Source organism: Schistocerca serialis, chromosome 10, assembly GCF_023864345.2.
Source record: "Schistocerca serialis cubense isolate TAMUIC-IGC-003099 chromosome 10, iqSchSeri2.2, whole genome shotgun sequence".
Lineage (NCBI taxonomy): Eukaryota > Metazoa > Arthropoda > Insecta > Orthoptera > Acrididae > Schistocerca > Schistocerca serialis.
The window spans coordinates 252,851,214-252,865,836 of NC_064647.1; the positions used below are offsets into that span (position 1 = coordinate 252,851,214).

Below are 14,623 nucleotides of genomic sequence, written 5' to 3' on the forward strand. Positions count from 1 at the left end.
AAATTTAATTGGTGAAATGTTCTGTTGTGGCTGTAAATGTTTAACGAAAAGCACTCCTTAGTATTTCTGTAATTTTGTATATTAATGGTAATATTAAAGAGTGATATTGTTGATGCTAATCAAGAAAAAACTACCCTTTATTTTCACATTGTGTGTGTGTGTGTGTGTGTGTGTGTGTGTGTGTGTGTGTGTGTGTGTGTCTCCATCCATCTGTCCGTCCAATACACAGCCTCTATTTCATCCATAACTAAGAACTGCCTTTCCACTTGGGACATAGAATGGTAAAAAAGACAGTCTGTGTGTGTTGTTTCATTTTACAGTCCAAACAGATATTTTTTTTTCGTTACTTAGCATTCTGTGGAATTGTTCGTATGTTGTGTGTTTCACATTTTATTTCCAGATACTGTTATCAGAATAACAGATTATTTGAAGTTGTTACTTGCACAAAGTGTTCTCGGAATTTACTTTTTAATTTTTTTGTTACAGAATCCAGAAGGCATATTCACTCGATGCTTCCTAAACAGGGAGAACTTTGCTGTAACGGTATCAAATGAATCAGGTCGGTAGCAAGAATTTTAGCAGTTATTTTTTTTCCAGTTTCAATTATTTGAACTAATTTGAGTATTTTGTAGTCATAATATTTAGTGGTTCTAGTCATCGTTACATAGAAAACAAAACTGAGCTTACTTTTCTCTGGATATCAAAATACTACTTTTTAGAATTTGTTCACAAACCAGTGAGCAAGTTGTGTGACCTCCTTTTAGTCCAAATAAACATTTACTGCTTTCCATACAGAAACCTTGAGCATTCTACCCAGGTGAAAATAATGTGCTCAGTCTTGGCTGTGCCTGCTTTTCAAATATTCTGCTTTGGACTACAGGAGAATTTCATTGCATCTGAATTTGACTTTTATATTGTGAACATATTTTGAAGAACGAAATTATTTGGTATCGGTCTAAACACAGTAATACATTATAACACTTGTGTGGAAGTGAGACATGGACAATAAGCAGTACAGCCAAAATGAGAATAGAAGTGTTTAAATGTAGTATTGGAGGAGGGACTGAAGATGCATGGGTAGATATGTTATTAACTGCTGAAGAGGTACTGAATCAAATTGTGGGAGGAGTCAGGGTGCATACAGAACCACCACCAAGATGAAACCATAAGAATGGGTTACTAAGAGAAATATTTTGGGATTAAAAGCTGACAACATTGTGGATGTGCAGTCCTTTTCATCTACCATTCTACACATACATTGAAGAAGGAATGAAGAAAATGAAGTTGAGTCCTTAAGTGGACAAGCGGAATAACACTTGGGGCGGTCAGATGTCGATGATGAGATTTTTTGATAATATTGCTACTATCTCTGAAAGCGAGTAAGAACTACAGAATCTGTTAAATGGAATAAATAGCCTACCGATCATAGAATATGGAATGAAAGTAAGCTAAAGAAAGATGAAAATCCTGAGAAGCAGCAGAAATCAGAGTGGTATCAAAGTAAATGTCAAAATTAAGGTGTACGTAGTAGATGAAGTTCAGGATTTATTCTACCTTGGAAGCAGAACAGTGCTTGACAGGTGAAGCAAAACTGTCACAAGGAAGAGAATTCTTCACCAAAATCGGTGTACTGGTATGAAGCCTGTGCCTTAATTTCAGAAAGAAATTTCTGAGAACGAACGTCTGTAGCATGTTGCGTAAGTGAATATTGTGGACTGTAGGAATGCCAGAAAAGAGGAGCAGCAAAGTGTGTGAGAGTGGTGTTACAGTAGGACGCTATAAAGTAAGCAGTAAGTCGACCGATAAGAAAAGAATTTCGGAGGTTCTTCACAGTAGAGTTCGAAAGGATTTTGTGATAAACACTTACTAGTGAAGGCAGGATGAGCAGTTGTGCTACCTCTGATCTTACAAAACACATTTTTCAGTTATTCCACATTTCACACCTTTCTTTTTCCTCTCCATTCCTAAATTGAAAGTATTGACGATTTCACATCGTTCATATATAACTGCAAGTGCTTGAGGCTCACGGACGTTGGGTTCACCCTTCCCTATACTGCACCAGTTACCAGTTTTGGCATCATATTAGCTTGAGGTTTCATGTAGGTGCAGTACGGAATCTGGAGCCTAAGATCGGGGGCCACCACACTGCGTCATGTGATGACAGATTTGCTGTGACTGTCCAGGAGCCGTGGGAGACTCAGAGGAGGACGAGCAGTTCGACGACGGGCGACGGCGCGACTGCACGCTGCGCGAGCTACGCGGAGCCGCGAGGCAGAGGCCGGTAGTGACCACTGCCGGCAAATCCGCGAAGGCCTTCATGCCCGCTGACACACCACAGCAAATAACCATCCAGCTGTCTCCCGAGGGCAGTCGCGACGGTCAGTGGGTCGAAGGGCGGCTGCGCCGCGTGATGCCTCGGCACCCCACTCCAACCTCCCACTCCCCCCCCCCCCCCCCCCCCCCTTGTCACCCCGTACTTGCCGACACTCTGTAACCTTCTGTCCCACCCCCGACCCTGTTTCCCCACCCTGTCACCACTTCTGTGAATCTGTGCAACTCGACTTTCCATCTGTTATTGCCTTTGCCCTTCTCAGTTTGTATCTGTCTCCATTCCTCAACTGTGCTCAAATTTCCCGGCTATTTACTGAACCTACACGAATCGTGTTGCTCACCTTTTCCTATTGAATTTGCATTGCTTTTATCTGTTTGGTTTCAGATTTCAGTCTGAAGGCCGTTTAAATGCAACTCTCAAGAATGATCGATCATGTGCAAGGCTCTTCGCCTCTACGTAACTGCTCCACTGTACACCCATTTGAACCTCCTTACTGTAGTCAAATCTGTCCCTCTCTACAATTTTAATGCCCTGCCCCTCTCCTCCACTCTTGCTCCCTACCACACTCTTTATTCTTTGATGCCTCAGGCAGTACGGAGTCTTGCCATTCGCTTCTTTTGTCTATATCTCAGCATTAACTGTCCGGTCTACATATCTCATCTTCGATATCCTTCTGTGACACCACATTTTGAAAGATTCTGTTGTCTTCTCATGCAAACTGTGTATCTTTTACGTTTCACTTCTGTACGAGGCTACCCTCTGTACAGATACCTTCAGAAAAAAATTTCGAACCCCTAAATGTACTGGAGATGTTAACATATTTCCCTTTTTTAGAAAAGCATCTTTTACATGCTCTTTATTTCTGTCATCATTAATTATTTTGTTGCCAAATAGCAATCTCTCAGACCGTATCTCATTTCCTAATGTAATTCTCTTACATCATCTAATGTCATTCAGCTGCATTCCATTGTTTTACTTTTGCCAATGTTTGTCTTAAAACCCCTTTTTGAGACACTGTCCTTTCGTTCAGCTGATCTTCTGAGACCTTTGACACCTCTGAAGGGATTGCAGTGTCACTGTCCCAAACTGTAATCTGCATTTCTCTGTAGTGTTCTCTAATGCCCATCCATTAATTTCTCTTATATATTGTTTTCATCTACCCTTTCGTCATCACCATTATTACAACAAATCTGGCTACTGTCATTCAGTACTCTGGCCTCACAGTGCTCTCTCTCTCTCTCTCTCTCTCTCTCTCTCTCTCTCTCTCTCTCTCTCTCTCTCTCTCTCAACCCCCCCACCCCCACCCCCGGCCATCTCCCTCACTCAACCCTCCCCCTTGCCCCCCCTTCCTCTCTTCCTCCTTTACTCCCCACTCCCTCCCTCTCTTCCCCCTTACTCCCTCCCTCCCTCCCTCCCTCCTTCCCTCCTTGTTTTGTGTACAACTTGCTAAGCCTTAGCTGTCAGCCCTACCATCACTCACTTGTCCAGTCTCCAATGTCTGTTCCAGGCATGTCAACCTCCCCCCCCTCATCCTCCCCCCCGCCCCCCACACCCTCATCCTCCCTTTTGGCCAAACACATGATTTCGTAGCTATACAACCATTACCTATCCACACTTCTTAGGTTTATTTCAGTTAATGTGCTCTGTACTTATCTTAATATGAGAAGCAAGAAGGTACTGGTTTTTTACATTTGTCTCAACACAAATTTTGGTAGTGGAGTCATTCCATGCCAAGTGATCTGGAGATTACTGCACAACTGTCATTGATTTTGATGGAATTTTGTATGAACAGTCGACATGTTCCCAATGAACTTTGGTAAAGTTCCACGATCGTAAACCCTAGAACGGTCGGGCTGGGAGTACGAGACCCACTAGTTTTTGTTTCACTGAATTTATATTCTTATAGTTGCCGATTTGATTCGAGCACTCTGCTAGCTTCCTGTAACATCAGAGAGAAAGCGTTCATATCGTGAATGAGGTTTTGCTTTGTTTAGTCACTGTTTGGCAGTCTTCCAAAAAGCGCGCGGGTCTGTTAGACCCAGCACGACTGTTACTAATTTCTGCCAATGCGATCCCATTTTTATTTTGGTGTAGATCTGTCATTGAGTTACTTTGCGAACTATTTATGATGTCCTAAAATTGAATTATGATTGTCAGTAGTTTAAAATTTAAAATGGCAAGAGAGAATCTTTCATACAGTGAAATTAACAGAATTTATGACAAAGAGAGTGAAGTAGATGATTCTGATGTGGACCCAGATTTCGAAATAAACGGTGATCGTGACTTCGAAATAAACAATGATTGTGACAGTAATAGTGAAATAAGTGGTGATGAAGAGGAAGATGTTCAGCTTTCTGCCATCACTGATGCACCTACTGTTGTCAATTCAAGTTTATCTCCCATAACTGACTCATGTATGTCACCTATGCGATTATATAAAGGAAGGAATGGAGCAACTAAGTGGAGAAAAACTTGTTTCCCACAGAGTGTTCGAAAAACATGTCACAACATAGTTACGGTGCATTTGCCCGAAAGCATTCAAGCTGCGATGGATGTACATTCACCGTTAGAATCGTGGCAGTTATTTTTTTAGCAATGCATTGATTGATTTAGTTTTTGAATTGACCAGTATCTGAATTGATTGAGTTTGAAACAAATGTACGAGTGACCCAAATATGGCTAGGCGTAAAAGTAAGTTTTGATGAACTGAAGGCATATTTTGGCCTAGTTTACTTAGCTGTGGAACATTGCACGGCAGTAAAATGAATATCGAGGATTTTTGGAATACAGGTGGGACTGGAATAGAAATCTTTCGAGCAAGTGTTATTGAAAAGATTCAGATTTTTGACTCTTTGTATCAGGTTTGTCAACATCAGTATGATGCAAGAAAGAAAAGCGCACGATAATCTTGCTGCCATAAGATCCATTCTCAATATGTTTGTCTCCAACTGCAGTGCATATTTTGCTCCATCAGAAAACATTGCTTTGGACAAAATGCTCATTCCGTACAGAGGCAGGAGCAGGTTCAGAATGTGTATACCAAATAAACATACTGAGTATGGGATAAAGATTTTGATCCTGGCATTTTCCAAAACATCCTACGTAAAACATTTGGAAATCTATGCAGGTGCACAACCACAAGGAGCATTCAAAGTCAGTAATTAGGCAGTCTGTTTTTTGTGTCTCGTAGACTCAGTAAACTGGTCTGGAAGAAATCTGACAATAGATAATTGGTTTACTTCTTACCGAATCATTAGAAAAGTGCTACAAGAAAAGACTATTACTTTTGTTGGTACATTAAAAAAAATAAGCCTGAAATTCCAGTTGAGTTTTTACCCAAAAAATCTAAAAGAGTTCTCAAGTGTGTTTCGATCTCAGGAAGATGTCACACTACTCTCATATGTAACAAAACAAAACAAATCAATACTGCTTGTTTTGTCAATGCGTCATGATGCATGTTGCTAGAGGGACAAGACAGTGACCTCTCTCTCTTTTTTCAGTTGTTGAACGTTGCAGCTATCAATGGCTACATTACATTCAAAGCAAACAGAAACGTTTCAGTTAGAAGAGAATACCCCAGAACCCTATTAAAGTCTCTCTTAACACCATATCTGACAGTGCGTGCAACACAGCCAAACCTCCCGCTCAAAATTCCCAGGCTTACCACTAACCTCTCCAGCACCAAAAAACAAAGAATAGATGAAGATCCCCCAACAGCGAAAAGTGGAAGGTGCTACAAATGCAAGGACAGCAAAACTAAGTACTTTTGCAAAGTTTGCTATGTATGGTTATGTGTGGTGCATGCTGAAATGGTTTCTGGTGACTGTTCTGAAAAATTGTGATTTTAGACTACAATGTAATTCAGGAAGTTAAAATAATGTCAATATAACATTTAGTAGTACATGAAATCTTGCACTAAGAGCTTACAGCTTCATTCTGCTGCAATGGATACCCCATCTTTCAGTACATAAACAACTGGCTCACTTCTCAGTACGAGAATTCCAGACCGACTGAAACTGCCGAGTGGTAAAATTGTGTGCAGGGGACTTAATAAAGAGTGCTTTGAATTACTGACAGACTTCAAGAATTGTGGGTGTAAACAGAAAAATGGAACGTAAAGTGTGCATTTACGAGGCATCGAGGGGTGCCTGCCACGACTCCTCATTTCTGTCTTCAACCTTTACTTTCGAAAGATGTACTGTGGCGGAATTACAGTTTCTAGTTTGGAGCCACTTTCGTGTAAGAGCTCTCGTCTCTCGTTCATTTACGTGCGGTTCAGTGTTTCCCACTCCTACAGGTGACTCCTCTTCGGAGCGCGAAGATGAAGAGGTGGCCGAAATACCGCCACACTCGTCAGCAGGGAAGGACGACACGAGAAGCTACGACGGGCAGCCGGTGTTCGAGGATGAGGACGAGGAGGAAGAGGGGGGGGGGCGTGGCGACAGTCGCTGCCGTCAGACCGACAGTCGTCACGACAGTGCCCCACATGGACATGTGAGTTCCTGTCATTGTGCCTGTGGCTTCATATTAATCTTGAGATGTGTGCTTCTCTATTCTCACATTTTGTAGAGGTAGAGGTAACTATCAGTACTAGGCAAATTGTTGTGGTGATGCTTAGTGTGGGGAATTCTTTTCTGTATGTATTTGTCTGGAGTGTAGCCTTATGTGAAAATTAAGTATTATGGACATATAGACATGAAGAGAATGGAAGATCTTTGAAATGTGATGCTGCTGCTGAAGCTTAGATGGGTAGATCAAGAAACTAATGAAGATATTCTGAGTCAAATTGGGAAGTGACTAACAGTAGGTGTCTTACGGTGGGACATCTACTCGGGCATTGAGGCATCCTTAATTTGTTAACAGATAAGAGTGTAATGGTATAGGAAAACCGGGACTAAACTACAGTAAGCAGCTGCAGGTGGATGCACATTGCAGTTATTAAGGGGGGGGGGGGGGGGGGGCGGGTTGCAGATGACACAGGATTACAGTCTTTAATTGCCAGAGAACTTCAGTATGAGCACAACTGAGGCAGGCCTGTTGTTTTTATACGTTATTGAGTTCTGACAGAACAGCTAGCTGTCAGGATTGTGGAGCAGTTTGGCCTTTGCCAAGTTTGCTGCAGTGTGTGGGGATCATTTGTTATGAGGAGTAATAGTTATTTTGGAATTACTTTGACCTTCAGTTCCTGAGCGTATAATAAGGATTAGAGTTTCTCGAATGAGCCGTCACTATTAGGGGCTTTATGTAAAAGCCCCTTGTAAATGTTAGTTACCAGCCTAAAATGCGTGACTGGGAACCTAGAATACGAATGGTACAGTGTAACAAATAGCAAAGTGTGTGACTCAGTTCCGAAGAGTACTCCCTCTTCAGACTAGGTATAAATGCTGTTTTCAGCTTCGTGCAACAGTTACTGAAAAACTGCACAGTGCACCCAGTTGATAACAAGTTAATCTCTCTTTAACTTCCATCTTGGTCATAAAGAAAACGACAAACTACTGAGAACAGGTATCATATATTCGCAAAAAAAAAAAAAAAAAAAAAAAAAAAAAAAAAAAAAAATAAAAAAAAAAAAAAAAATAAAAAAAATAAAAAAAAAATAAAAAAAAATAAAAAAAAATGCAATCGCTGCACAACACAGTACTCACCTGTGTTTTAAAAGGAATCAGTAAGTATTAACTGTTGTAGACCGGGCACGGTGGTAAAATTTGAAAAATATAAGTCAGGTATGAACATAGAGTAAATACTGACTGATGTATTCCGTATCAGTTTCCCCATTTTGGTCATGGTATCTGCGAGTTGTGGACCCCATGCTGTCAGGGGGGGATTGTTCCGAGCCTCTGCTGCTTTCATACGTTTTGCCTGAGCAGTTCTTTCCCCGGAGTGTGAAGCTGGGTGGCAGTCCAGATGCTCCCAGTTGACAAGAATAGGAAGTAGGTTTTCATAAAATGATTTTTATATATATATATATATATATATATATATATATATATATATATATATATATATATATATATATATATATAAAAAATGGAAGGAAACATTCCATGTGGGAAAAATTATATATAAAAACAAAGATGAGGTGACTTACCGAACAAAAGCGCTGGCAGGTCGATAGACACACAAACAAACACAAACACACACACAAAATTCAAGCTTTCGCAACAAACTGTTGCCTCATCAGGAAAGAGGGAAGGAGAGGGGAAGATGAAAGGAAGTGGGTTTTAAGGGAGAGGGTAAGGAGTCATTCCAATCCCGGGAGCGGAAAGACTTACCTTAGGGGGGAAAAAAGGACAGGTATACACTCGCACACACGCACATATCCATCCACACATACAGACACAAGCAGACATATTTAAAGACAAAGAGTTTGGGCAGAGATGTCAGTCGAGGCAGAAGTGTAGAGGCAAAGAAGTTGTTGAAAGACAGGTGAGGTATGAGTGGCGGCAACTTGAAATTAGCGGAGATTGAGGCCTGGCGGATGACGAGAAGAGAGGATATACTGAAGGGAAAGTTCCCATCTCCGGAGTTCGGATAGGTTGGTGTTGGTGGGAAGTATCCAGATAACCCGGACGGTGTAACACTGTGCCAAGATGTGCTGGCTGTGCACCAAGGCATGTTTAGCCACAGGGTGATCCTCATTACCAACAAACACTGTCTGCCTGTGTCCATTCATGCGAATGGACAGTTTGTTGCTGGTCATTCCCACATAGAATGCATCACAGTGTAGGCAGCTCAGTGGGTAAATCACGTGGGTGCTTTCACACGTGGCTCTGCCTCGAATCCCTGAATCATTACACCAACAACCTGAAAACAGCTTTCGCATCCCGCAACTACCCTCCCGACCTGGTACAGAAGCAAATAACCAGAGCCACTTCCTCGTCCCCTCAAACCCAGAATCCCCCACAGAAGAACCACAAAAGTGCCCCACTTGTGACAGGATACTTTCCGGGACTGGACCAGACTCTGAATGTGGCTCTCCAGCAGGGATACGACTTCCTCAAATCCTGCCCTGAAATGAGATCCATCCTTCATGAAATCCTCCCCACTCCGCCAAGAGTGTCTTTCCGCCGTCCACCTAACCTTCGTAACCTGTTAGTTCATCCCTATGAAATCCCCAAACCACCTTCCCTACCCTCTGGCTCCTATCCTTGTAACCGCCCCCGATGCAAAACCTGTCCCATGCACCCTCCCACCACCACCTACTCCAGTCCTGTAACCCGGAAGGTGTACACGATCAGAGGCAGAGCCACGTGTGAAAGCACCCACGTGATTTACCAACTGACCTGCCTACACTGTGATGCATTCTATGTGGGAATGACCAGCAACAAACTGTCCATTCGCATGAATGGACACAGGCAGACAGTGTTTGTTGGTAATGAGGATCACCCTGTGGCTAAACATGCCTTGGTGCACAGCCAGCACATCTTGGCACAGTGTTACACCGTCCGGGTTATCTGGATACTTCCCACCAACACCAACCTGTCCGAACTCCGGAGATGGGAACTTGCCCTTCAGTATATCCTCTCTTCTCGTCATCCGCCAGGCCTCAATCTCCGCTAATTTCAAGTTGCCGCCACTCATACCTCACCTGTCTTTCAACAACTTCTTTGCCTCTACACTTCTGCCTCGACTGACATCTCTGCCCAAACTCTTTGTCTTTAAATATGTCTGCTTGTGTCTGTATGTGTGGATGGATATGTGCGTGTGTGCGAGTGTATACCTGTCCTTTTTCCCCCCTAAGGTAAGTCTTTCCGCTCCCGGGATTGGAATGACTCCTTACCCTCTCCCTTAAAACCCACTTCCTTTCGTCTTCCCCTCTCCTTCCCTCTTTCCTGATGAGGCAACAGTTTGTTGCGAAAGCTTGAATTTTGTGTGTGTGTTTGTGTTTGTTTGTGTGTCTATCGACCTGCCAGCGCTTTTGTTCAGTAAGTCACCTCATCTTTGTTTATATATATATATATATATATATATATATATATATATATATATATATATATATAATGGAAGGAAACATTCCACGTGGGAAAAATTATATATAAAAACAAAGATGAGGTGACTTACCGAACAAAAGCGCTGGCAGGTCGATAAACACACAAACATACACAAACATACACACAAAATTCAAGCTTTCGCAACAAACTGTTGCCTCATCAGGAAAGAGGGAAGGAGAGGGAAGACGAAAGGAAGTGGGTTTTAAGGGAGAGGGTAAGGAGTCATTCCAATCCCGGGAGCGGAAAGACTTACCTTAGGGGGAAAAAAGGACAGGTATACACTCGCCCACACGCACATATCCATCCACACATACAGACACAAGCAGACATATTTAAAGACAAAGAGTTTGGGCAGAGATGTCAGTCGAGGCAGAAGTGTAGAGGCAAAGAAGTTGTTGAAAGACAGGTGAGGTATGAGTGGCGGCAACTTGAAATTAGCGGAGATTGAGGCCTGGCGGATGACGAGAAGAGAGGATATACTGAAGGGAAGGTTCCCATCTCCGGAGTTCGGATAGGTTGGTGTTGGTGGGAAGTATCCAGATAACCCGGACGGTGTAACACTGAGCCAAGATGTGCTGGCTGTGCACCAAGGCATGTTTAGCCACAGGGTGATCCTCATTACCAACAAACACTGTCTGCCTGTGTCCATTCATGCGAATGGACAGTTTGTTGCTGGTCATTCCCACATAGAATGCATCACAGTGTAGGCAGGTCAGTTGGTAAATCACGTGGGTGCTTTCACACGTGGCTCTGCCTCTGATCGTGTACACCTTCCGGGTTACAGGACTGGAGTAGGTGGTGGTCGGAGGGTGCATGGGACAGGTTTTGCATTGGGGGCGGTTACAAGGATAGGAGCCAGAGGGTAGGGAAGGTGGTTTGGGGATTTCATAGGGATGAACTAACAGGTTACGAAGGTTAGGTGGACGGCGGAAAGACACTCTTGGCGGAGTGGGGAGGATTTCATGAAGGATGGATCTCATTTCAGGGCAGGATTTGAGGAAGTCGTATCCCTGCTGGAGAGCCACATTCAGAGTCTGGTCCAGTCCCGGAAAGTATCCTGTCACAAGTGGGGCACTTTTGTGGTTCTTCTGTGGGGGATTCTGGGTTTGAGGGGACGAGGAAGTGGCTCTGGTTATTTGCTTCTGTACCAGGTCGGGAGGGTAGTTGCGGGATGCGAAAGCTGTTTTCAGGTTGTTGGTGTAATGATTCAGGGATTCCGGACTGGAGCAGATTCGTTTGCCACGAAGACCTAGGCTGTAGGGAAGGGACCGTTTGATGTGGAATGGGTGGCAGCTGTCATAATGGAGGTACTGTTGCTTGTTGGTGGGTTTGATGTGGACGGACGTGTGAAGTTGGCCATTGGACAGGTGGAGGTCAACGTCAAGGAAAGTGGCATGGGATTTGGAGTAGGACCAGGTGAAACTGATGGAACCAAAGGAGTTGAGGTTGGAGAGGAAATTCTGGAGTTCTTCTTCACTGTGAGTCCAGATCATGAAGATGTCATCAATAAATCTGTACCAAACTTTGGGTTGGCAGACTTGGGTAACCAAGAAGGCTTCCTCTAAGCGACCCATGAATAGGTTGGCGTACGAGGGGGCCATCCTGGTGCCCATGGCTGTTCCCTTTAATTGTTGGTATGTCTGGCCCTCAAAAGTGAAGAAGTTGTGGGTCAGGATGAAGCTGGCTAAGGTGATGAGGAAAGAGGTTTTAGGTAGGGTGGCAGGTGATCGGCGTGAAAGGAAATGCTCCATCGCAGCGAGGCCCTGGACGTGCGGAATATTTGTGTATAAGGACGTGGCATCAATGGTTACAAGGATGGTTTCCGGGGGTAACAGATTGGGTAAGGATTCCAGGCGTTCAAGGAAGTGGTTGGTGTCCTTGATGAAGGATGGGAGACTGCATGTAATGGGTTGAAGGTGTTGATCTACGTAGGCAGAGATACGTTCAGTGGGGGCTTGGTAACCAGCTACAATGGGGCGGCCGGGATGATTGGGTTTGTGGATTTTAGGAAGAAGGTAGAAGGTAGGGGTGCGGGGAGTCGGTGGGGTCAGGAGGTTGATGGAGTCAGGTGAAAGGTTTTGCAGGGGGCCTAAGTTTCTGAGGATTCCTTGAAGCTCCGCCTGGACATCGGGAATGGGGTTACCTTGGCAAACTTTGTATGTGGTGTTGTCTGAAAGCTGACGCAGTCCCTCAGCCACATACTCCCGACGATCAAGTACCACGGTCGTGGAACCCTTGTCCGCCGGAAGAATGACGATGGATTGGTCAGCCTTCAGATCACGGATAGCCTGGGCTTCAGCAGTGGTGATGTTGGGTGTAGGATTAAGGTTTTTTAAGAAGGATTGAGACGCAAGGCTGGAAGTCAGAAATTCCTGGAAAGTTTGGAGAGGGTGATTTTGAGGAAGAGGAGGTGGGTCCCGCTGTGACGGAGGACGGAACTGTTCCAGGCAGGGTTCAATTTGGATGGTGTCTTGAGGAGTCGGATCGTTAGGAGTAGGATTAGGATCATTTTTCTTCGTGGCAAAGTGATACTTCCAGCAGAGAGTACGAGTGTAGGACAGTAAATCTTTGACGAGGGCTGTTTGGTTGAATCTGGGAGTGGGGCTGAAGGTGAGGCCTTTGGATAGGACAGAGGTTTCGGATTGGGAGAGAGGTTTGGAGGAAAGGTTAACTACTGAATTAGGGTGTTGTGGTTCCAGATTGTGTTGATCGGAATTTTGAGGTTTTGGAGGGAGTGGAGCTGGAAGTGGGAGATTGAGTAGATGGGAGAGACTGGGTTTGTGTGCAATGAGAGGAGGTTGAGGTTTGCTGGAAAGGTTGTGAAGGGTGAGTGAGTTGCCTTTCCGGAGGTGGGAAACCAGGAGATTGGATAGTTTTTTGAGGTGGAGGGTGGCATGCTGTTCTAATTTACGGTTGGCCTGTAGGAGGATGCTCTGAACAGCCGGTGTGGATGTGGGAGAGGAAAGATTAAGGACTTTTATTAAGGATAGGAGTTGATGGGTGTGTTCATTGGCTGAGTTGATGTGTAGGTGAAGGATTAGGTGGGTGAGGGCAATGGATTGTTCAGTTTGGAACTGGTATAGGGACTGATGGAAGGAAGGGTTGCAGCCAGAGATGGGAACTTTGAGTGTGAGGCCTTTGTGACCTGCCTACACTGTGATGCATTCTATGTGGGAATGACCAGCAACAAACTGTCCATTCGCATGAATGGACACAGGCAGACAGTGTTTGTTGGTAATGAGGATCACCCTGTGGCTAAACATGCCTTGGTGCACAGCCAGCACATCTTGGCACAGTGTTACACCGTCCGGGTTATCTGGATACTTCCCACCAACACCAACCTGTCCGAACTCCGGAGATGGGAACTTGCCCTTCAGTATATCCTCTCTTCTCGTCATCCGCCAGGCCTCAATCTCCGCTAATTTCAAGTTGCCGCCACTCATACCTCACCTGTCTTTCAACAACTTCTTTGCCTCTACACTTCTGCCTCGACTGACATCTCTGCCCAAACTCTTTGTCTTTAAATATGTCTGCTTGTGTCTGTATGTGTGGATGGATATGTGCGTGTGTGCGAGTGTATACCTGTCCTTTTTTCCCCCTAAGGTAAGTCTTTCCGCTCCCGGGATTGGAATGACTCCTTACCCTCTCCCTTAAAACCCACTTCCTTTCGTCTTCCCTCTCCTTCCCTCTTTCCTGATGAGGCAACAGTTTGTTGTGAAAGCTTGAATTTTGTGTGTATGTTTGTGTTTGTTTGTGTGTCTATCGACCTGCCAGCGCTTTTGTTCGGTAAGTCACCTCATCTTTGTTTTTTTTATATATATATATATATAATTTCCCCCAACTATATCTACATTGATACTGCGCAATGATACACCTTACGGCACATGGCAGATGGTACCCCATACTGTTAAGTCATTTCCTTTCCTGTTCCACTCGCAAATAGAACGAGGGAAAAACAACTGTGTATATTCCTCAATATGAGCCCTAATCTCCCTACTCTTATCTTTGTGGTACTTACGCACAGTGTATGTTGGTAGCAACAGGATCATTCTGCAGTCAGCTTCAAATGCCGGTTCTCTAAATTTTCTCAGTTTCTCAAGAAGAATGTCGCCTTCCCTCTGGGGATTCCCATTTGAGTTCCTGAATCGTCTCCGTAACACTTGAGTGTTTTTCAAACTTGCCAGTAATAATCTAGCAGTCCGCCTTTGAATTGATTCAATGTCTTCCTGTAATCTGACCTGTTACAGATCCCAAAGACTGGGGCAGTACTCAAAAATAAGTCACACTAGCATCCTATATA

The 14,623-nt window shown here is 44.0% G+C and overlaps 1 protein-coding gene across 3 annotated transcripts in view; it reads left to right on the plus strand.

Moving 5' to 3' along the window:
* Nucleotides 1-14,623, plus strand: part of LOC126424791 (uncharacterized) — a 147,005-nt gene that overhangs the window by 111,258 nt on the left and 21,124 nt on the right. For 2 of the 3 annotated variants that reach the window (XM_050087563.1, XM_050087565.1), the window contains 3 exons: nt 487-559; nt 2,184-2,378; nt 6,630-6,826. In XM_050087563.1, the coding sequence (XP_049943520.1) occupies nt 487-559; nt 2,184-2,378; nt 6,630-6,826 (465 nt within the window). The remainder of the gene's footprint in view (nt 1-486; nt 560-2,183; nt 2,379-6,629; nt 6,827-14,623) is intronic. The other variant, XM_050087564.1, reaches the window with a different exon arrangement.